General features: G+C 46.3%; 2 protein-coding genes across 16 annotated transcripts; one reads left to right on the top strand and one right to left on the bottom strand.

Moving 5' to 3' along the window:
* Positions 1–1,999: 1,999 nt before the first annotated feature.
* On the top strand, positions 2,000–6,923 carry si:ch211-152p11.4 (regulator of G-protein signaling 8). Of its 3 annotated transcripts, XM_060044128.1 has the most exons (6): positions 2,015–2,240; positions 2,610–3,157; positions 3,309–3,358; positions 3,626–3,759; positions 5,238–5,404; positions 5,903–6,923. In XM_060044128.1, exons 2-6 carry the CDS (start codon positions 2,678–2,680, stop codon positions 6,071–6,073), a joined length of 1,002 nt encoding a protein of 333 aa, XP_059900111.1. In that variant the 5' UTR covers positions 2,015–2,240; positions 2,610–2,677; the 3' UTR covers positions 6,074–6,923. The 3 variants fall into 3 exon arrangements, with proteins under 3 accessions (XP_059900109.1, XP_059900111.1, XP_059900110.1); XM_060044126.1 differs by lacking the exon at positions 3,309–3,358 and having other exon boundaries at positions 2,000–2,240; XM_060044127.1 differs by lacking the exon at positions 3,309–3,358 and having other exon boundaries at positions 2,240–2,370.
* A 444-nt stretch (positions 6,924–7,367) lies between these two features.
* On the bottom strand, positions 7,368–18,067 carry atat1 (alpha tubulin acetyltransferase 1). Of its 13 annotated transcripts, none has more exons than XM_060044118.1 (13): positions 17,687–18,067; positions 17,445–17,505; positions 17,155–17,246; positions 16,695–16,752; positions 15,978–16,091; positions 14,488–14,589; positions 14,168–14,213; positions 13,639–13,684; positions 11,747–11,821; positions 10,989–11,193; positions 9,552–9,655; positions 9,092–9,164; positions 8,596–8,724 (listed from the first exon to the last, which is right to left on the bottom strand). In XM_060044118.1, the coding sequence occupies exons 1-12, from the start codon at positions 17,776–17,778 to the stop codon at positions 9,125–9,127; spliced, it is 1,035 nt and encodes a 344-aa protein (XP_059900101.1). In that variant the 5' UTR covers positions 17,779–18,067; the 3' UTR covers positions 8,596–8,724; positions 9,092–9,124. The 13 variants fall into 13 exon arrangements, 12 of the variants coding, with proteins under 12 accessions (XP_059900095.1, XP_059900097.1, XP_059900108.1 ...); XR_009524133.1 differs by having other exon boundaries at positions 8,662–8,724; positions 9,092–9,180; XM_060044112.1 differs by lacking the exon at positions 13,639–13,684 and having other exon boundaries at positions 7,368–8,724.
* Positions 18,068–23,859: the final 5,792 nt, after the last annotated feature.

Below are 23,859 nucleotides of genomic sequence, written 5' to 3' on the forward strand. Positions count from 1 at the left end.
ACGGGACCAGGCCAGGTCCTCCTGACGCTGCTGACTAGACGGGACCAGGCCAGGTCCTCCTGACGCTGCTGACTAGAGACGGGACCAGGCCAGGTCCTGCTGACAATGTTGACTCTCTCCACTGTTGATGTAAATGGAGGGGTGTACTCCTCCCTGCTGCTTCCTGTAGCAAGCCACCTAAAGCACTTTCCAATATCGCCTAGCATTAACCCATTAATACACAGACAGCAGTCCACCCTGCCAGACACAGCCAGCTCATCAGGAGCAGTTGGGTGGATGCTGTGTTGCTCAGGCACACCTCGACACTCGTCAAGGAGGAGTGAACTAGCAACTTCCGGTTACCAGTCGACCCACTCTACCTCCCAAACCACATGCCGCGCGACTGTAAAAATAAAACATGATAAAAATCTGAAAAATGTGGACATTCAGTCCCCCCCCCCTTGCATAGAAATATGCATGATGCCTGTTCACCGAGGCTATGCTATATAGGAGTGGGATGTAGGATATAAAATGATGAATGTGTGATAATATTTGAAAAAATTAGAAGATTGTGTGGTTTTCGAAACAAGGAATAGAGAATTGTTTTTAAAACTACGTTTTTGATTAGCTATTTATGTATTTCCTTTTGAATTATAATAAATAAAAATCATGGGCCAAGATGCAGTCTGAACAGATGAGTCTTCAGCCTGCATGGAAGATGGGGTAGGGTAGGAGAGGTGGGGAGCTCCATCCACCATTGTGGAGCCAGGACCAGTAGGGTTTCACTGTCCTGGGGTCAGTGGAGAGCTCCATCCACCATTGTGGAGCCAGGACCAGTAGGGTTTCACTGTCCTGGGGTCAGTGGGGAGCTCCATCCACCATTGTGGAGCCAGGACCAGTAGGGTTTCACTGTCCTGGGGTCAGTGGGGAGCTCCATCCACCATTGTGGAGCCAGGACTGCAAACAATGGAGATCTAGCTGGGCGACTGGTGGGGTCCCCATATAGAAAGGGATAAGCGAGCCGGTAGGCAGTCGTTGAGCGTCGTGGACGGGCTGGAGAGTATGGTCTGACCAGGTCCTGGGTGTGGGATGGGCCTGAGCCAATCACGGCACGGTAGGCCGGAACCAGTGATGGGAATTGGATCTGAGCAGCCATCGGCTGCCAGTGCTGGGCGGGGGGGGGGTCGTCTGGGAGAAACTGGTTGAGGACCAGCCAGGCGTTTACATTCTGGCTGAGCTACAGAGGGGGAATGCTATGCAGAGTTCAGGTGAACTGTGAACTGTGAACAAGCTTGGGTTCATCTGTGTAATGTGGGAGACATCACGTTGTCTTCAGAGTGGTGTGTGAGAGAGGTGGAGCGTGACAGAGTGACGTCCATCGTGCGTCACTGCCGATTGGCGTGTGTGATGCGTGGACACGGAGAGAATACGTGCTGCCAGCTGGGACTCAAACCGTGTAAAGGAATTTGAAAAATGCCCTTACTTTAACAATTTCCAAAGGAGAGCTAGTTTGTTGGTTTAGTTGACAGGGATGCATGTACAGAACAAGTTATATACCAGGGTTAGCTGAATAGCTAATTTCCATCTGTGGTCACACCATTATCAACCAACCTTTAAGGGGAGATAGTCATTGATTGCAAATGACCATTCAGGGTTAGGGTTAGGGTTAGGGTTAGGGTAACCCTAACCCTAGGCTGGAAACAATGATACTTAGTCATAGTGCCTTTTCTGATATTTCCATATATACTTGGGTCGACTCCCTGTAACACCTTCTTCCCCCTTCCCCTCCCCTCCCCTACTCTCTCCTACCTGTACCTTTAAATTGTAAAGTACAACGTGTTGTTTAGGTCATAAACTTTATTGCAATCATTTCCTCTCTAGGAACAGATTTCCCAAGTGATCTTTACCAAAGGTCTCTTCACAGTGACGTGGAGTCGGCCAATCCAGACACACCTACACTGTAGTGAATGAGTGATCAGGCCTGCGTGTCAGACGGGCCCCTGGAGTGGTGAAGGGCAAGTTGAAACCCAAGCGAAGGTGTGGCGTATACCGTGTGACGCCTTCACGTTACAAGAACTTTCATGGCGTAATAATGGAACGCACTCCGGGCGGGGACATAACAAGACATCGCGTCCCTATGTTTAATCCAAACCAACAACGACTCAGAGCAGGGGGTGTTGTTTTTTTTAGCGAAAAAGCTGAACTGGTGAAACTGTGACGGTGTCATGTGGTACAAAGCAGAGGAATAACACGACCTGGAGGTAGGCATTCTCTTTTCTCCGTGTTTAACCCCGGGCGGCTGTCTGCTGACCACGCGTCGAAATTCGCACAATGTCCGAGGCGCTGACCGCCAGGGGCACACTGTTTGGAAACATGCAGCTGGAGTAGAAGGTGATTGGCTTGGAGGAAAATGTGTATTTGTAAAAGTGGGTCAGCAAAAGCATCCCCTTTGACTTGAGATCCACATCATTGCCTTTTTCTGATCTACCCGAGCTACGTCGGGTAGTTGTTTGAGGCCAGTTCCAGTGTGTTGCTGTTTGTGAGCATTTTATCTCCTCCTCTAATTGTATATTCCCCCCTCCCCCCTCTGCTTGCTTGTTGTGGTTCATTGTGGTCCTCAGACTGAACAGACACTTCGCTTTCTCCGTCGAGCTTCGCCTTCCCTCGTTCACTCTGAGCCACGGTCTGCTGAGGCACCATGCGGAGGTTCAGCTCCGAGGGGTCCCTCCTGGACATGGACGTTATGCCCTGGAGAGGGATCCAGCTGAAAGACCCCCCGGTACTTAACAGGGAGTCGGGCACCCACACGCATCTACTCGGCCCCTCCGAACCGGCCCGGAGCGCGACGCTGCCCCCGACCATCCGAGAACTGGGTTCGAGTCCCGGCTGCCCGGCCAGGTTGACCAAGGACCTCAGCGTCAGCGTGGAGGACTTGAAGGAGCTGAGCAAGCGGAAGATGGACAACCTGCGAGTAGGGACGATGGGCGAGAGCTTCCGTGCCTACAGCGACGGCCAGCTGGCGCCCTCCTCCCAAGGCAGCAGCACCGGGAGCTTGGAGAGGGACGACACGCGCCCGTCCTCCCCGTCCGACCCCTCCTTGAAGTCGCGCCACCACCGTGAGCGCGCCAAAGCAAAACTGTCTGCTGCCAAACTTCACCTAAAAAGTTTGTTTGAACTGGTAAATTAACTAATTACATTTTTAACCAAGTTAACTGTGTGTGTGTGTGTGTGTGTGTGTGTGTGCTTGCAGAAACCTAGATACCTTTTGTAAGAAATGATTTGAAACATGGTTTGTATTCAGCAAGAATTTGTCATTGTGTCATTTCCAGAATCATCATTCGTCCAACTCCAATATAAGCCAAGCAGTCCAAAAAGACAGGTAGGTCGACTGGTCCAGCATAGAGAACCCAACACTGTGTCTTCACTTGAACGTGGGCGTCTCTAGTCATTTGAGCTGCTATTATGATAAAGGAATCTAGTTTTCCAAAGGTCCCCTTACAATTAGGAAATCTACGGTGCCATAAATAACTGTTGAGACAGATTGATTCATGGTGTTGTTGTGTTGGCACCTTGTTGTCCACACACCTGTAGGGGCCAGAGACCATTCAGTATGACACGGCTGATCACTTTTCCTCCTCCTCTCCAGTGCCAAGGAGAGGCGCTCTCGCCTCCGCTTCATGCGCCAGTGGAGTCAAGTGGGTCACAGTGGGGGATTGAGGTTCAGTTTGGAGGCGCTGGAGAATTGGGCCCGGTCGCTCAACGCCCTGCTTGCGAGTCAGGGTAAGCTTGTTCAATCGGCCGTTCAGGACTACTGCTACGGCCAGTAGTGATTCATTGCGATTCATGATGTCTCGTTTTCGGGTCACCGTTGAATGAGTGAAAGCCGTCCGACTCTTCTTGTAGTTCTTTCCCTGTGATGTCATGAGCGCAGGGGCAGGGTTTGTCTGGCTTGTTCGGGTATTCCAGGGTTGGGATACGCAGCGAATAACAAACTGGGCCAGCGACATAAACTTTCCCCCGGCACTAAAACAAGCTACAACTCCCTGTCCGGGACAACAATGTTGGCAGAAAAGGGGTCTGTAAAGGTTTCAAATCAACACCTTGTAGAACTGTAGAAACACGTGGACTCAAATCCCCTCTGAAATGTCCGCTCTAATGCTAAATAGTTTAAGGGAACCGGAAGCCAGGCGTCACTCCGCCCCCTCACGGCTTTTGGTTTCCGGCCCAGACTCTGAGCCCCAGAGGGGATGCTCGAACATCAAGGGACGGCTGGGTCTCGGATCATTTGTGATCGAAAGGGTCTCCTACTAAAGGGACTGAAATAGTAAAGGGTCATCATGAGCATTTAGCAGACGTCACACACTTCCTGTGTGCTGTGCAATACAAATACCCGGTGTGTGTGTTGGTCCCTTTCTCAGAGGCCGTCGGCTATGAATAGAGCGTATGGTAAACAACTACAGCCGTCATAAATCAGGGCCGGCACAGAGAAATGGCTCAGCACACTTCTGTCCAAACAACCTCTTCGAAACATGTGACATTTAGGAAAAGGGAACAAATATTGCATTGTTGGGAAACTGGGGACATTTCTTATGAAACTAGTTCCTCCTCAGAGAAATAACTGTGTTGTATCTCCATTTAATCTTCATTGTCTAGTGGTCCGAAACCAGTGGATTTACCCCCAATAGAACCCATAAGGTCATATGCTTCTCATGCTGTTTCAATAGGAGCTGGTTCTGCCACCATGTCTTTAGGAATGTGTTTCCTCCTGTTTTGAATGTAGGCTAGTTGTTACTTTAACCTGTGCACCTTTTTAAAATTGGTAACTAATAATAGTACTAATCCAAACAAATAGGAAGTGGTATTATGAGGGGGAGGATTGATGCCAGTAACCTTGAGCAATGTGAATTAGATCATGGAACATTTTTCCCTGATGTCACTGTCAACAATCAGTCTTACTATTTAAGTGTTTTACCATCCGAGATGTAGATCATTGTCTAGAATACTTTCTTACGTGTTGGCACTGGCCCACATTCTCCGACCGCACGCTCCCATTGTCTTAGCCTCTGGTTGGATGTGTGATTGTTGTGGTGAAAGATGTCCGTCCGTCCCCCCCCCTCCATACACTCGCCTGTCTAAGAAAAGGTCAACAGTGCAACCTCATTGCGGAGGTCCAGATAAAGCTACGCTTTGAGCTCTTTATCACGATGCCATTCTTGGAGAGGAAACCACCATTCATGGCAGCTTTGTTTTGATAATAGAGGGAGTGTCTGTGTTCGGTGCATTCCTGCGCTCCGAGTTCAGCGAGGAGAACCTGCAGTTCTACCTGGCGTGTGGGCAGTACCAGCAGTCCTCCAACAACTTCAGCCTACAGCGGAGGGCCAAGGACATCTGCACCACCTACATCCAGCCTGGCTCCCCCCGCGAGGTACAGCCCCCCCCCCCCTCTAGGAAGGGAGAGAATGATCAAAAGCATGCCCTTCTTTCTGCCTCCCTGCACAGAACCAGGAGTGTGTAAATGTAACCGTACATTGTTGTGCTTTTATAAGAAGGTTGTTTAACTCTTCCATTAGCCTATTGTGATTAGATTGACTTGTTTTGGCTTGTGTGTGTGTGTGTGTGTGTGTGTGTGTGTGTGTGTGTGTGTGTGTGTGTGTGTGTGTGTGTGTGTGTGTGTGTGTGTGTGTGTGTGTGTGTGTGTGTGTGTGTGTGTGTGTGTGTATTGCAAAAACACATATTATAACGTAACAGAACTACATTAGACGCGTTTACAATTTGAGCATGTTTTTTGTCGTACAGTATTTCCTACTGCAATGTCAAATCCCAAATGAATTGTTCTTTGACTTTTTTCCTTCTCCTTCGTAAAAATACCCATCACTAGTTGTCCATCCTAACGGACGCATGTTGTGTTTTCCCCCCTCACCAGGTGAACCTGGACAGCAAGACCCGGGACCTGACCCTCCAGCTGCTGCAGGCACCCTCACACACCTCCCTGCTCCCCGCTCAGAAGCGCATCTACTCCCTGCTGGACGCAGACTGCTACCCCCGCTTCCTGCAGTCCCCTCTCTACCTCTCCCTGCTGGAGGACGCTCGCTAGGCCTGGCCCATAGCGGTGGACCTCAACGTGTGTGTGTGTGTGTGTGTGTGTGTGTGTGTGTGTGTGTGTGTGTGTGTGTGTGTGTGTGTGTGTGTGTGTGTGTGTGTGTGTGTGTGTGTGTGTGTGTGTGTGTGTGTGTGTGTGTGTGTGTGTGTGTGTGTGTGTGTGTGTGTCAGGGTTTTGTTCTAAAATAGGAAAATGTATGGCTAAAAACTATATTTGTTTTGATCTTGCTGAAATTATTTATTGAATGTATAAAAAACGTTCAGAAAAATGGGCTCTAAATTGGCCAGAATGCAAAGAGACTGTAGGGAGTCAGGAAGTAAAAAGAACAAGTCAAGGAGTGTGTCATCGAGGACTCATCGAGTGTGGCGTTAATAAACAGTCAAGCCAGCATGTCGACCGAGTGGAGGGTGGACTGATCCCTTGGGGGGGAGGAGTCCTCTTCCTGCTCAATGTGAACTGGGGAACTATGCACATGTCTGCCTTCTAATCATTAAACGCCCTCCTTTTGCGGGCCTCACTGGGTGCAGATTAGGTGCTGACGGTCCAATGAGCACATGCAAATGTCATTCCATGAAACCAAGAAGAACAAGTCCGGTGAGAATGAGCCAGGTTTTAAATGTTATATATGGGGTTGGTCAGATATTTGAGTGAATGTATTTTTTAAGAACCTTGTAACAGCCCCCCCCCCTCCATCTTGATTTCGCCGAGGTTGTAGGCCTTTTCTTACGCTTTCTTGTCGAGCAAAATCTCCTTTGATGTTGCTCTATGTAAAATGTAAATAAAAATGTATTTATGTATGTGGTTGAACGGTCATCAACTTCAAACATTAACATTCCTTATTGTATCATCCCTCAAATCTAGAGATTAGTTAGATAGAATAATATGTGGAAGGTGCCGTCCTTCGGAGGAGACGTAAAACCAAGGTCCTGACTCACTGAGGTCATAAAATATCCCAGGGCACTTATCACAAAGAGTAGGGGTCTCCCCGTTGTCCTGGCCCAACCAGGCTCATTCAATCTGGCCCCCTAATCATCCTCCTGTATAATTGGCTGACTCATTAATTCCCTCACTCTCCACCTCAGGCTGGTGTGTGGAGAGCGTTCTGGCGCAGATTGGCTGCTGTGCATCACCCAAGTGGGTGCTGCCTTCACTGTAAAGCGTCTTTGAGTGTCTAGAAAAGTGCTGTATAAATTCAATCCATTATTATTAATACAGTGGGGGTTAAACGTAAAGTATTTAAGTGGAGTATTTAACTGAATTCAGCAGCAGTCGTTTCCTGGTAAACCGGTTGTTGCAACCCATCCGTAGGAAGACGTCTCCCGTCTCCTTATCCTCCCAACAGGCAGACTAAAATACAGTATGTGATGCAATCACAGGGTTCATTTCATTTCAGTTTGTATTCATCAGATGGAGAATGGGTAAATACTTGTATTTATGATGAGGCACAAAGGCACAAGCCGGTTAAGGGGAACTTCTTAAGGGTAAATCTGATACAGTAAATATTACCTTTGCATTTTGAATGAATACACAGCTGAAACTAAACCCATGGCAGTGTATCTGTTAACATTTCTCTTTGAATGCCTTTGGTTATTTTTAGTTCCTTCTTGGTCACCGATGTCTGGGGAGTAAATACGGTTCATTCCAAACCTTACAACAAAACAATACATTCCATGATAACACAAATGAGCACAATCCTTTTGGGATCGTATTGTTTTTTTATTCTTATTAACGCTTCAAATAATTATATATAACTTCTGAAAACCATTTGACACAATATAAATCAATACAAATAAAGTGGTGAGTAATGTGCAGAGGCTTTTTCCTTCTCACCAAGGCAGAAGAGCGAGCTCACAATCAGCGCAAGTTCCATCTGAAAAATATGAATCCATATATCTGCTCCTGTCATGCACCATCGCATGGGGAGCCCACTTCACCAGTGAAGATGGGTCCTAGCCCTGTCCTGGTTCATGAAGGGAGAGACCATCCTCAGTGCTGTCCCCCTGGGTTGATCGTACACTGAGGCCCATCCTCAGTGCTGTCCCCCTGGGTTGGTCCGACACTGAGGCCCATCCTCAGTGCTGTCCCCCTGGGTTGATCGTACACTGAGGCCCATCCTCAGTGCTGTCCCCCTGGGTTGGTCGTACACTGAGGCCCATCCTCAGTGCTGTCCCCCTGGGTTGGTCCGACACTGAGGCCCATCCTCAGTGCTGTCCCCCTGGGTTGGTCCGACACTGAGGCCCATCCTCAGTGCTGTCCCCCTGGGTTGGTCCGACACCGAGGCCCCTGGAAGACGGCTCCGCTGGAGGGCCGTGAGCCCAGGGCAGCAGAGGCCGAGGTCCTCAGTTCTACCCCGGGTTCACCAGGGTCTGGTGCTCCGGTACTCCTGCTTCTGTCGGACCCACTGGGCCGTGTGGGGGCCCTCCCCCAGGGTCCAGGACCAGGGGCCTCCCAGCAGGGCTCTCTGGCCCCCCCGTGTGGCCCCGGCTTCCCAGGGGCCCGGCGGGGCCTGGCGCCTGGGCAGCAGCTCTGTCTTAGCCCCCCGGGCCCCTGTCATGCGGTGCGCCCGCTCATGCCGGCCTGCGGGGGGCGCCGGGCCGGGGGGCTTCCTGGGCGCCAGCAGAGGGGGGAGTGAAGGTGGGCGGGGCCTAAACACAGGGGGACGGCGGGACGGAGATGGTGCCATGATGAGAGAAGAACGTGGTTGATGGAGAGGAAGAAGTGGAACATGTAGAGTACGATACCGGTTAACATGCTCTTTAATTATATCAAAAGAAAAAATTAAATAAACATTAAAAGAATGTGGTACTTTGGCTGTGGACCGCATCAACCTGCGGAAAAATCTGTTCATTCATAAATATTTGGCTACGTTTTCAGCTCCCAGTTTTCAATTTCATATTTTGAGTTTAGCCAACCCATTTTTGGCCACAAAGGAACACAGATAAGATTGGTTTTAAATAATGTGTGTTAGTGCGTGTAACGCCTTCTTCCTTGAGATCTGTGGAGGTGTCCAACCTGTGTGTGTTTGTGTTTCCCACTGGCTGTATGTCAGTCCCTCTGTCTCTCAAGACGTCTGCTAACCTCCAACCTACGGACGCACAGCACTTTACACAAAGTACACTTTGTACAACATGCACTTTAAACAAAGCATACATTACATAGAGCGCACTTTAAACCAAGTACACTTTACACAAAGCGCACTTTAAACAAAGCACACTTTACACAATGCGCACTTTGCACAAAGCACACTTCTATAAAGCACACTTTATGCAAAGCGCACTTGTTTACACAAAGCGCTCTTTGCACAAAGTAAACTTCAAACAAAGTACACATTACATAAAGCGCACTTTACACAAAACATACTTTACATAAGGTGCACTTTACACAAGGCACACTTTACATAAAGGACACGTTATGCCTGTGCTGAACACTTGGCGGTGGTGGGGGTCCGCCCCACCTTGAACAGTGCCCTCACCTGGCCGATGGAAGGGCGCCTGGTCCCGGTTCAGCATCAGACCGCTGCTGCTGTCGATGTGGCAACAGGGATGGTTGCCCCTGGCAACCGTGTGCTTGTGTTTGCTGCCAGAAGCCATCAAAGGAAGTGGATGGGGGGGGGGGGGGGGGGGGAGCCCATGGATGGAGAGATGGTTTTTTTAAGCAAACACAAGGGATTGTAAAATAAAACAAATGGCCAATCCAATTAAAATAACAAATGAACTGCAAATGAGCCAACACAAAAAACAAAGAATTCATGGGTCAAAGAATAATTAATGGGAGAACACAAAAAACTGCAGCGGGTATTGAACCCAGTTTTCTATTGTGCTTTGTGTCGCATGTACATGTATCGTTGCAGGTGTGTCGTAGTTCTTCATATGCTTGATAAAAAGCAGACATGACATTGCGGTATGCATTTTAATGAATTGTTTTTAAAAAGATAAACAACAGAGGAAACAGCCATCCTCTTTTGTTCTGCTAGGGAGCAACAGTAAAAGTTTTACAAAAAGTGGTAGGGCCGACAGCCACTCTCACTCCTGTTCCGGTTCATTCTGTGTGTTTCCATGGAATCAAATAATGTCCCTGGGGCTAAGGCACTCCCCTCCCTCTGTGACAGAGACGCAGGCCTTCCATCAAGCTAAAAAACAGATGCCTTCTTTAAAAGGGGAGTGGAGGGCAGGCCGGTCTCTGGGGGGTTCAGTAGAAACCCAGCTGAGAACGATTAAGGGAACTACTCCGGGGGGGGGGGGGGGGGGGGAATTGGAGAGGAGAGCGTCGGAAAGGAAAGGATGGAAAACGAGGCGGGAAGGATGAGTGTTTGTAAAACCAAGATAAACAGAGGGTGGAAAATGGGTTCCAAAATGGGAGGAGGATTGTGGAGAGACAAGGAAAGAGAACAACGAATTAAAGTGGACCATCAGTGGCACAGCAGAACAACCAGCCCCAGTGCAGAAAGGTGCATGCATCCAGCCGACACTCGAGTGTTACTGCGGCCGCTGCCTCCCCGGGCTCTTTAGTGGGCGGTAAACAAAGGAGGCCGACTAATGAGCGGAATATGTAGCGTTGGCTTCCACAGCCGAGCAGACGTGGCACGCCTCAACAAGAGGCACACGCTGCTCCTATTGCAGTCAACCTCCAAGGACAGCTCGGGACTTAAAGCTGCTGCAGGAATCATTTTAGATTTGCAAAGAGAGAGCAGGAGAGAGGATTTTTAACCGATTTGGTTTTTTAAACTTTTGTTTTTTAACCAATCATGAGAGAGATGCACTGATTGGTCTAAAATGAGCCCGGGGTGGCCGGAAGCTAACGCGTCCCGTAGCTAGATGGCACGGGGGCCAGAGGTACATCAGGTGTTCTGACAGAGCAGTCCCCTACCTGCCGGCCGACGGGGGAGGGGGGGGGGGGGGGGGGGTCGTACCTGGTGCGTCTTGCCTTGAGGTGGTCGCTGAGCAGGGAGTGGGGCGTCGGGGGTCCACCAGAGGCCGGAGCTGGCCCCTGGGGCGGGGCTTGGGCGGGCGGGGCCCGGCTGGGGGACGAGCCCACGCTGTGGGAGCGCGAGTAGGGGGAGGATCCCACCTGGGGCGGGAAGGGCCACTGCCCCACCCTCTGGTCCCCGCGCAGCGCTGACACCGGGACGGGAGGGCACAGTGTGAGCCATCCATGGACTGGATCAATCATTCACTATCAACCCACAGTCTGGGATGAAGCCAGAGCTCAGGGGTAGTGTTCATAACAATATGGCTCCTGCAGAGCACGTTTGAGGGACAGCTGGTTCCTGGAATGCCGTCGGCATTCACACCCAAACCCTAGTTTTTTTTGTCATCACCTTTCAATATGTCTTGTTTGTGTTGGCACACACACACACGCACGCACGATCGCACGCACGCACACAGGCACGTACGCAAACACGCACACACACACACACACACACACACCGGAGACGATGGTTGAGTTAAGTTATCTCGTCGTCAAAGTAGGTAGCGCTGTAAGCCTTTTAGTTACCAAGCACAAAAAAGCTTGAACTACAATCTTGCAGGATCAACACACAACCCATATTTTAAACATGAAAACAATGGCAGCGTTGGCAGAAAGTGGGAACACATGCCTCATGCGTGACGGCTGGGGAGTTTCCATATTAACGGTCTGTTGACCGGCCTGTTGGGTCACACTGCTCACCTTCTCTCTCCATTAGAGAGTAGGGCTTGATCTCTCCTTCCACCTTTTTTGGGAGACCCTTTCTCGACGGGCCCACTGTAGGGAGAAAACAGACAAAATACTATGACAGAATCTGGGCTATAGATCCAAGGGACAAAGACTGAAATATTTGCCTCATTCATGGGTGTTTATTTTCTACCAGACATTCCTCCCATGTCAAAATAAAACACCTGTTATCCAATCTCACAATTTTCTCAAGGAATATTTGATAGTTCAGTGAGAACCTTGCATGGTGTTTTAGCTACAATATATACCGTAGAACAGTTAAAGTTTATACTGTACTGTATATAGTAACAATTCAAACCTGGGTTAATGAAGATCATTAACCCAGGTGAAGATCAGCCTGACGCCATTGTCAATTACTTAGTTGAACACTGACTGAATCAGTTAGGAATGTCTTCCCTACAACATATGTGATCGAAATCACTCAGCACTTTTGGATATTCAACACTGACATGACACTATGTGTATCATATTAAACCCTCCGTATTAATACGGAGGGTTTAATAATAATAACATAAGTAATATGGGATGATCAAACTGTGATTTTCCAATAACAGTTGCTATCTTTAATAATACTTAGTAATTTTTTCATCTACTTATCTTTAACTCAATGTCAAAGTCAGATGAGTGAGTGCAGTTTTGATTCTACTTATTTTCTTGACATGTTATAAGAACAAAAAAACGGACAGACACACAATTATTAAAGAGCAACAAAGCTCTAACATCAAACCAGCAATAAACTCTAAGCAGGCTATTCCCTGACTGGTACCAATTTGTGGCAATCCCATATCCATTAGCTCTCCATGGCCCCGTTCCATCAGAGATGGTGGTTTGCACAAGTCTCACAAGGTCAGGGACCCTTCAGAGGTTAGACCTAGTGTGTAAAGTTGCGAGGTGTTTAACATGGGATGTTACGAAACCAACGCATAGCGGAGATTACTGCAGGGCTTATGTATAGAGTGAAGTGGTCCGTGTGCGTGTGCTCATACCAGGGGCATTTCTAGGCTTTTGAAATATCCGGGGCTTAGCCCAGAGGGAAAGGGAAAATGCGCACGGCAAACCTTTTTGTATGCTTTAATGCGCATGCACATTTTTCATAATGCTTTGCCTAAATACACAAAATGCGCAGTTTATTATAGCTTTAAATAGCTACCTGACTGCTGTGCTGCTTATCCCCAGACATCTAAAGATCCATTCAAGTTATTTCAGAGTAAAATTAATACAAGTGAGACAGACCTTACCTATACATATATATATATATGACTGGGGATAGGATAGGGTAATTGACTTAAAGGTAGGTGGTAAACAGTCTGGTTATGTTTTTAACCCGTTTATTCTCTTGCCAGGAGGACTATCTAGAAGGACTAAGCTACTTTATTTTGGGATGCCCCGGGAATCCTCATGTTTGTTTCTAGTGTAAAAGAAGCTTAAAAATAAATAAATAAAGGATTCGAGGCTAATTAAATAATATCCGGGGCTTAAGCCCCGAATGAAACAGCCTAGTGACGCCACTGGGTCATACCTGTGTGTTTGCGTCCATACCTGTATGTGTGCGTGCGTGTGAGTGTGTTTGTCCGCGTGCATGTATGTGTGTGAGTGTGTGACGTGCACATTTGTATAATCTAGATATGCCGGTCAGCCAAGCTTTAATTATTCTACCGGAGAGGAGAGGGGGGAAGGGTTCTTAGATCTTAATAACCAATGCAAAAAACAAAAGCAAAACAGACAAATGAAGGTGACCTTGTTTAGCAGAGAGACAGGGGGGCGGAAAGGGAGGAACAGAGGGGGTAAGGATAAGGAGATAGGGGCGGTGAGACTAAGGAACAGAAAAAGTGATGAAGAGTCCTTACAAAAAGCCGTACATTCCCTGATCCGTCAGAGGAGAGTGGGGCGAGCCTGAGAGAGTTTGGTGGAGAATGAAAGAGTGTTTGGAACCAAAATAACCGCATGTCAACTCTCTGAAGGACTCTCTCGCTTTCTCTATCTCTGTCTCTCTCTTATGGTGGAAGGGAGAGTGACAGAGAGTTAGATAGAGAGAGAGCCCTTTCCAGATTTAACGTTTGACCTGAATATGTCTTGTTATATGGGTAAAACTAATTGAAATAGTTAATAATGTAAAAAGGAAATATGCAGATACCACACACTATTTAGGTAAGACCATGCATGAACAGTTTGACTGAAGATCCATCAAGATGCTGATGATGAGTTTGGATAGGATGCACAGACTACATAGACCTCAAGAGAGATCTATTGTGTTATAGTTGTATACATCAATCAATGCAATGCCCATGACGACAATGTTGAAAATCTAACAGAAGACATGTAATTAGAATTTTCAACGTGAAGTAATAATTACAAATGCCATTGTAAAGAAATTACCTGATTTGTTGAGGAAGAATCCCTCATAAACCACAAAGTTGTTCACCTGGCAACAACAGGAAAGCAAACATAGAAAATGCATCCATGGTTCCTTGATGTTTCGTTCAACTTAAACCTTCTGATCTTGTTCTGTTCCTGGAATAAATCCTGCCATGAATGGGGTGGCTATAAATAGCAGCTAAAACATGTCATCAGAAGAGATGATAAGCTTCCACTCTCCTCTGATCATGTTCCATACACCATCATGTCGAGGAATCAGACTCTTAAATGTACCACTATTATTATCATTTCTGTTATGAGGTTTACTCGCAGACTGGTACCTGAGGAACACTCTGAGTCAGGCAGTAATGCTTTGCGAGGAAGGCGAGGAACTTGGCTGAGGGTCTGTCGTAGGCCATGAGCGCCGGCTCCATCTGCGTGTGCTGGTGGAGGAAGATGAATAAAAGATACAGGAACAACGACACCGTGATGCCAACACACACTTGCCACCGCTGAAGACGCATTGCACCTTTGATGATTTCGCTCAAACCCTTCCCCATAGATTCCTATGCCGTCACTTCTCCCCCCTACAAATATCGACATCACCTTCTTGACGAATACTATGTAAAGTGTTTCATTGTTTGTTTTGTGTGAGTGAGTGTTTAATTGCTATAATTATGGAGTTGGTCTTATTAACTAATCGTGAACCTTATTCAGTTATTCTACTGAAATTAAAGTTTCCATCAATGGAAATTGACTGACGCTGCTCTATGGCTGATCTGGGTCGAGGGTATCATAGCCCTGTATCTGCTCCTCTAGGGGGAGACCAGACCCTGGCTGATCTGAGTCCAGAGGTTCCCATCGCTGTGTCAGACCAGCGCCCTGGCCGGGAACCACAGAGTGCGCAGGGCGGAGCTCCACACATTGCCCTGAATGGGTCTGTATCGCGTCCTGGGGGTGAACTCATTCACGAGGTGCAGATTTCAGAAGACGATATCTCTACAGTGGCCAGTCTACTACCCAGGTTCATTTTAAACCTTTACGGACACCTCGTCTGAAGACGTTGTGATCGGGACCGGTCGGGTAAGCTTGTCTCTTCACGGCAACAAGAACATTTGGGTTTACAAAGCCGGACGAGTTTGCACTGGCTAACCTGGCTAGCCTAAAAATCTAAAGATTTTTGAGACTACTCCTTGGCCAACTGTTCAAATAACACTGCCGTCTCAACGATAGGTGCCACCACCCAGAACTGAATCAGAATATAACCACCGGTCTGACCAGGGAGGCTCCGGTTACAGGAAGTGGATGCGAGTGCTGGATCCTCTCTCTGTATCGGAGTAATGGAAGCACTGTCTGCAGCCATTAAAATGTAAAACTTGCAACACTGCTGACACGTGTGAAACATGAAACCTTTTAAATATTGCAGTTTTAATTATATGATGTTTATTTTGATAGAAATGTTAGAAAGAAACACATAAATTCTTTGTGTAATCAACAAATAAATGTGTGACTAATTTTTTTTGTGGGGTTTCTAGATCAATTTATCAGGTTTTATTATATTTTAATTATGTTGGTCAGTTTTAAGTGTCCAAATTTGGATTAGCACTGGAGCACTTTAATTGTTTTATCCACTGTATGTAACTGTCCCATTTGTGTTTGTGTGTATGTGTTGTCCTAACTGTGTGTCGGAAGCCCACTTTTAAACTGCAACACAAGTTTACCTACGGGTACGAATAAAGTAACCTGAACCCTATAATAAGTTGCAGACTTTTCTTTTATCCATTTCCGTCTCCTTGAGACTAAGAGTTCCCAGGTTTCCAGGAGGCCTCACCTGCAGCATGAAGTCAAAGAGCTCCAGCCCATAGCCGTGGCGCTGCAGGCTCTCTGAGACGTAGAAGTCCAGGACACACAGTGGCTCCGCCTCTAAGTGGGCTCCCCGCTGGTCCTGAGAACCACAGAGCACCAGGGGCCTTACGTCACCTGGGGGCCATCTTGGTTCTGACGGCTAGCTTGGTTAGCGGTTAGAGGCAAGATGGACACCAAGTTGGACACCAAGATGGCCACTAAGTGAATAAGGCCCATCAAGACTTCTGGTCAGGCTTGTAAATCAATGAGAAACTTTGAAGTGCTTTTAAATTAGTACGAAATGTAGCAGTGGAAAAGGCTGTACACTATTAACACACACACAACGATATTTTCCTTCTGTAGTTTCCTGTCAATTTCCCTATTATATCCTTAATGTTTTAACCATCACCGAACATTGTATGCAAAAGAGAATCTAATATTAATACCATTGGTAACACATTATAATAACTGGGTACATTAATGAACCAGTAAGTAACATAGTCAATGCAGTAAGCAATAGCCCAACCCCTAGCCCTAACCCTACCCCTAAGCTATATAATAATGCTCACCACTGCATTAACTCATGTTAATGAGAATGAATGTTATATTGTTGTAAGGTGTTTTACAACAATGGAACATTTCAAATTCACAATTCAAACAGTCGCCTCCTGCAAAGCTAGAAATATATTTGTTGGACACTTACAAGGAGAAACAACTTCTTGTAGCCGACCTTGAGAAACCCTACTCCTGCTCCTTGGCCTCTGCATGGGGAAAAGGAACGATTGGGGAGGTTTACGTACTAGTGAGAAGAATATAAGACATATATTTCTCAACCCAGCTGGAGTAATGGCCTCCTCTTCATGGGTCAACAAAAGGGTTCTAGTTTAATGTTGACCATATGGTCCAGAGGATTCACAGAGAGCACCATAGAGCCTCAAATGGACCCACAGAATAGCTTTGTTTAGCATCGGTATTGTTAGCACACTAAGGGTGGAGTCTGTTTCCCAGAGATGTCCTCTTAACGTACACCAAGCACTAAGACAACCCTGGAGGGGTTATACTTGGTATGATGTTACTGTTAAAGACCTTTAGATGGCAACAATTTAATAACGTTTTATTTTGAGTAGTTTGGACGTAAAAAACGGTGTGATATAACAAGATACCCATTGCTGGTTTCATCCTTGATAAGGTAAAGGCTGTGCTGGTTGGACTGCAGCTTCACAGCACTTGTTATTGGAGCTGGCAACTGTTGAGCCTGTGGATGGAAAACATCACAACGGTAGATGGTTCACATTGATTTACAAAGCCCTGGTACTCTAGATAGATAATGCAGCTGCCATGCAATATTTATTACAGGTCCTTGCAGAGAATGGTCCTTTACAATTGTGGATGCACCATTTAGTTCCTTCAATGCAATTAGCGAAAATTGTTTTTAACTACAACAAACACCAACCTTAGAGGAGGCTTTTCCAAGCTCATCAATAACTGAAGCTATTTTGCTTTGCAGATCTGGCCTGGAGACAGAATTCAACAAAATATTAGACTCCGTTTGACCAGGATTGTTATGACACAATGACACAATATGATCCAGCCATCTTATACAGGAAAGCATAAACCCTGGGGACAGACGACGGGCGGGCATCCACAGAGTGACACTGACTGGAACCAGACAAACACAACAACCATGTCACCTACCTTCCTTTGGATTTATCACCAGGAACAAGGCTCTGATCCAACACAGTGATCCGCTCTGGGAAGATGTTGTTAATATCAAAAGAGAACTCCATTGTTGAGCTACAAATAGATCTACATTAGCTGTAATTCTAACGTAGTAAATTCAAAGCTAATTCTAGAAAAGCAGTAGCAGGCGCTGAGCTAGCTAACCGTAGCCTTTAAACAAATTATATTTATTTGTAAAAGCGTTCTTTTAGATTCTCACTCTTACTCTTTTCAATACAATCTCTTATGCTAATCGCGTTAAAGGATTTCATTGTCTTTGTTGCAAAACGCCAGCATCTTCTAATCACATTGTCATTGCAGTGATGTGTGTTGGTGTGGCTGCGAGTCCACTCCCCGGCAACCTCACCGTAATAGCTCTAATAAATGAGCAATGGGATTTCAGAAAGAGTCTACGGCCGTTTCTCAATTCCTAGCACGCGTGCTACGGACTCGAAGTAGTCAGTACAGTTAGTAGCCTATGGTCATATCAGTCAGTGACATTTTCTCTAAATCTATACAGTAAAATATAATGGTTCCTTGTGTACAAGTAGTCGATATAACAGATAGTATGTCATATCAGTTAGTGCCTGAACTTATGTGAAATTCGGTCTATAGCCCACTTCAAAGTGCTGACATAATGCAATTTTGCAAAGGCGAGAATATGCATGTGTACGTTTTTCAAATGACATTTTCTCAATATCTATACAGTAAAATAACATGGTTCCTTGTGTACAAGTAGTCAGCACACGGGTTAATATGGTCATATCAGTCAGTGCCTGAACTTATGTGAAATTCGGTCTATAGCCCACTTCAAAGTGCTGACATAATGCAATTTTGCAAAGGCGAGAATATGCATGTGTACGTTTTTCAAATGACATTTTCTCTAAATCTATACAGTAAAAATCGAATGGTTCCTTGTGTAGGCCCACAAGTAGTCGGTACAACAGTTAGTATGGTCATATCAGTCAGTGCCTGAACTTATGTGAAATTCGGTCTATAGCCCACTTCAAAGTGCTGACATAATGCAATTTTGCATTATGGTGACCGATTAAATGTGATGGGAAAAATCAAACGACTTGTCCGACTTGAGGGCCGCGTTATGAAACGATGCGTCAGATAAACGATCGCACACATACGACAGAGCCTATAAACTCAACAAATGAATCCTATTTAACAGCCCGTTCCCTAGTAAATCATTAAAAAAATGTCGTTAAGTGACCGTAACATATCTTTGTTTTCCGTTCGTTCCTTGCAGAAACAACACAGACAGAATAAGCTTATTAATAATCAGACGGAAATCGTCGAGCGATGTCTTTTGTTCAGAAGCGTTTTTCAATATGTGTGCAACAGTAGACATGCAAACGTTAAAGATTCTTAGAAAAAAATTCCAACGTCATGCAGCTCATTGTGACGTCAAACGAGAGATGACTTCTCCACCGTGGCCGTGTGTGTGTGTTCCTGTCCTGTGTTTGGGCGTGCGTGTTACGGACAGTGCTGTTAGCCTAGCAGAGGCGAGATGTTTGCATGTCATGAATATTCATAATAAGAGCCAAAATCTATCTGTAAGCACCAACAGAGGATCATGGGCATCAGGGCTCCGTTTCCCGATAACGATGCTCGTACGATCATTCTCACGATGGATCTTGCAAGCCATCGTAAATTTCTTTGGCGCGCTTCGAACGCGCGTTCACTGCACTCACGACGTTCGTAGGATTGTAACCGTCGACTGACACGGTGCTGAAATGGGCTCCGTAGGAGGGGGCGACGCAGGAATGATGCAGGAAAATGGGGTTAAAAAGCGTTAAAATATCTCCCCATCAAGGCCATCAACAGAATAGCCTACGAAAAGATTAGACTGCTATAATATGAATGCTAAAGATATTAAAACACAATTGATTAGGCCTAGGCTGACATATGCTACATTAGTCCTTATCCTGAACGCACTGCTACATTTTTTCCACGGCATTTTCCCCCCTGAAATAATTACAAAAATAGCTTGTGTGACAACTACATTTATCTTAATGTGCAGCAAAGAGCCGACTATCTGATTCCGCATAAGGTTTCATTGATTGGCGCGCAATTTAGAATCTATGATGTAAAACAAAAAATGCAACATTCCATTAATTCAGTAGCATTCAAACTCAGATTCTGGGCATTGAAACCCGGCTATTGCTGACCCGATTAGGAGAGCTTGGTCTAGATCCTGCCCATATTGTTGGGCAGGATGATGTATAGGCCTTTTTACACTGCCAAGCCGGACACCCGCATGCAAGAATGAGCTCACGTCTGAGTAAAGGCTACAAACGAAATTAACTATTTACAAGTGCAAAAACTTCAACTTATTGTTCATTTTGCTGAGCACTTGTTTTTTATCCCGACAAGCCTCATAAGGAAAGTTCCTCTGCGTCTCTCGTAGATCGTAGGCCTACCATCTTTCAAGGTATTTTTTAATGCGACTACATAACCTACTCTCACATGATCAGCAGCTCGCGGATTTCACTTACACCGAAACAGCCTGCCCTGGCCATCATATCCCTTCTTTTCCGGGTAGGCTATACTAGGTTATTAACTTATCCTGGAAATGATAATAGTATATTAAACAAATCCCAGCACCACACCAAAAGGAGGCAGCAAATCAGAGCTAAACATATCTATCTGCTCATTTCCACATGTAAGAGAGCAACAAACAGGTTTATAATATTTGGATGTTTTATTTTCTTTAAATCAAGCAGGTTACATTTCATTCGTTTTTCCCCAATCTGATATTTGGTGGCATTTGCAAATATGCTCATAAATTACATGATTTGTAATCCCAAAGAATGAGGTGGTTAATGATCAATATTGGGATCAACAGTGATCACCCTACTAATGTAGGCATTACGTATGCAGGCAGAAAAAGAAAAGTTCCCATTAAGGTCTCATGTGAAACACCACAGGTCTGAAATACTCAGGAACACATGAAAATGGCACAAAAATGAATTTCACTCTCCAACCTTTTGCTAAAGAGACGTTGACAGGCCCACAGAGAGCCTGGAGCTCACGGGACAACATTCACACACATTCTGCTTCATGAAGAGGTCAGATTATCGTCAGACCATAGACATTACATGTAAGGACACTTAACATTTGGCCGGATTGCACATAGAAATGCAATCCAAAACAAAATGGGTAAAGATAAAGCATGTTTATTGATGCGGCAAACAAAGGTTCAAATATCCTCCAAAGCACTTCAAGCCCTCAAAGAATGAAACTCAAAACGCAGATGAGGTAAAAGAAGAAACTTCTAAATTAAAGTGGAGCGACCCAGGGACAAGTCTGGTTTGGGTTAAAGATTATGGATGGTTAACTTTGTGTAACGTGTTTGGACAAGCAAGTTTAGTTTTTAGGCAAGCGAGTTTAGGCAAGCGACTTCAGGTATTAGGCAAGCGAGTACAGGCAAGCGAGTCAAGCTAAGCAAGTTTAGGTTTTATGCAAGCGAGTTTAGGTTTTATGCAAGCGAGTTTAGCCAAGCGAGTACAGGCAAGCGAGTCAAGCTAAGCGAGTTTAGGTATTAGGCAAGCGAGTTTAGGCAAGCGAGTTTAGGCAAGCGAGTTTAGGCAAGCGAGTTCAGGTATTAGGCAAGCGAGTTTAGGCAAGCAAGTTCAGGTATTAGGCAAGCGACGCGAGTTTAGCCAAGCAAGTTCAGGTTTTATGCAAGCGAGTTTAGGTTTTATGCAAGCGAGTTTAGACAAGCGAGTTTAGGCAAGCAAGTTTAGGTAAGAGAGTCAAGTTACTTTAGGCCTCACTTTATTTGCGGTTAAATTGCGGCATTAGGTTTAGAAAGAAGGTTAAGATCCAGGCTCAGGTTTGCTTCCAGCCTCGTCCCTCTAGTCGCTCCCTATAAAGAGGGTTCCCAGCTACCGTGTTAAAATACAACAGCTGGGATTACAGAAATAAATGACAAAGATTGATTCAAACATTCTTCCCCCAAAATGTGGTGCAACATAAAATGGAGAAAATAATTACTTTCTCTCCATTGAAACCCAGTCATATCTTACTATCTCACGAGGTCCCGCCGCAAGGGGCGGACTTACGAGCTCTATAGAGTGTGCACTGTGTGTTGATGTTGGGTGTGGATTAATGTGCTGGTGTAGCCATCCAGGGATCCTCAGGGTTTATGGGAGTAGGACACACTGGTGTAGTTCAGTACTGTGAAGTAAATTGATGCAAAAAGTAGAATCAGTGTCAAGGGCAATCAAATGTCTATAAATGCAGGAACAGCCCCATCTGGATCAGGAGGGATTATACAATTGCTGTTTGACACGTTAGGTCTGTTCAAGGAGGAAGTAAATATTTACCAGCGTTGGGTCTCTGCACCATGACACCCAGCTGCCGCACATCTGGTCTCCCTTTAAGTCTCCTGAAGGAGCGGTCAACTTAATTGAGCCTAAGGGGAATGGGTCACAAGAAAAGGTAAGGATAAATCAAAGCTAAACATAGAAAGGATGAAAACAAGCCTTGTCCAACATGGGGATCGGCGATATTTTGATGTAAAAACATTTAGGTGTACGATCCAACCATCAAAAACAGGCTCTTCTTATCATGTTTCCAATGTACCCCGAGTTGCTACGCCCTCATCAGCCACCAGGTGGCAGACTTGATTTTGTCAGTAGAAGGAGCAAAATAGCCATCCAGCTTGATTACAGCAATAGTAGAGGAGCGAGTCAAAAGAATGCGTTTGAGCACCTTCAGCCATTGGCTCTTGTTCAAGGACATCCCGCTGATTGGCTGAAGTCAGATCTTATTTTCTAGAAAGTTTGTTACAGAAGAAGCCCCTAGTATCAAAGCAACATACCCGCCAAACAAAACTAACCTTGTTGAATAAATGAAAATGTCTTCAAGATGGTCAATCCTGTATCTTACCGGTTCCACATGGAGTCTCTAGTCGGCTGCGCTGCGGGCCTTAGGTCCGTCCTCTGCTCCGGGACGAGGTCTTGAGTATAAAGAACCGGTCAGTCATCAAGCTGCTTGGTCTCTTCAAAGAGGTGGAGGTTTGACCGCCTGCACCATGAGGACGCTGTGGATACGGTATGGGACCATTTATCAGTGGATCTGAACTGCAGAACTTTAATCACATCAGCTGTAGATTTATGTACCTTCTCCGGAAAGATGAGTGGTCGTCAGCCCCTGAGCAGTGATCTTCATCCCCAGTGACTCCTTCAATCCTGCTGGAGCAAACACTCAGTTACCATTTGGAGATGACCCAGCTACCCTAGTGTACTCACTACTAAGTGATACAACCCGGTTCAGTGTTTCCCCCAGACAATGTCTTAGTCAAGGTGGGGGGGGGTCTTCGGTGAGGTTTCAGTTCGCAATAATACGATACAACCACCTTTTCAATTGCATTCAAAATGCTTTATGGCACGAGTCGACTATTGTTTTGAACAGTATACAGTATTAGCGACAAATTATTTATCTATATTTTTTGTACTTGAGGAAAGTATGTTTTATTTCCCTACGAGTTTTGCACTTTGTTATTGCATAATTATTTTTTATATATAATTTTTCTACATTGGTAGTCAAGGCGGGGCCCTACTGTTAAGACGGCCTTAACCATACAGTGCTGGGGGAAACACTGCAGTTACTTGAGTTAAACATTAGAGTTTAGTCCCCAAATGGCGATACCACCAGTTCATGGCTGCGCTCTTTGATTTTCTCGTTGATCAGATTGACCTGGAGAAAGAGCTTACCTTCCATGGATGAGGAGCTGGTTGGTCTAATCACGAGCCGCCTTCGGACCTCCACCGCCGGATCCCCCAGCCGTCCTCCACCGCCGGGACCGTCTCCTCCAGGACCTCCACCGGGCCAACCGCCTGGACCTCCGCAACGTCGCCTCATTTCTTCTGAAATGTGACACAGGTTCTATTTGCACCCCGGACATTCCTCCCTGTTCATGATGCACTGGAGAAGAGTTTAGCTTTACTGGATGAGGAGCCGCCGCCTCCGGGCCCTCTAGGACGCCGCCGCCGCCACCGCCTCCGGGCCCTCCAGGACGCCGACGCCGCCGCCGCCGCCGCCGCCGCCGCCTCCGGGCCCTCCAGGACGCCGCCGCCTCCACCTCCGGGCCCTCCAGGACGCCGCCGCCTCCACCTCCGGGCCCTCCAGGACGC

The sequence above is a fragment of the Gadus macrocephalus genome, chromosome 22, assembly GCF_031168955.1.
Source record: "Gadus macrocephalus chromosome 22, ASM3116895v1".
NCBI lineage: Eukaryota > Metazoa > Chordata > Actinopteri > Gadiformes > Gadidae > Gadus > Gadus macrocephalus.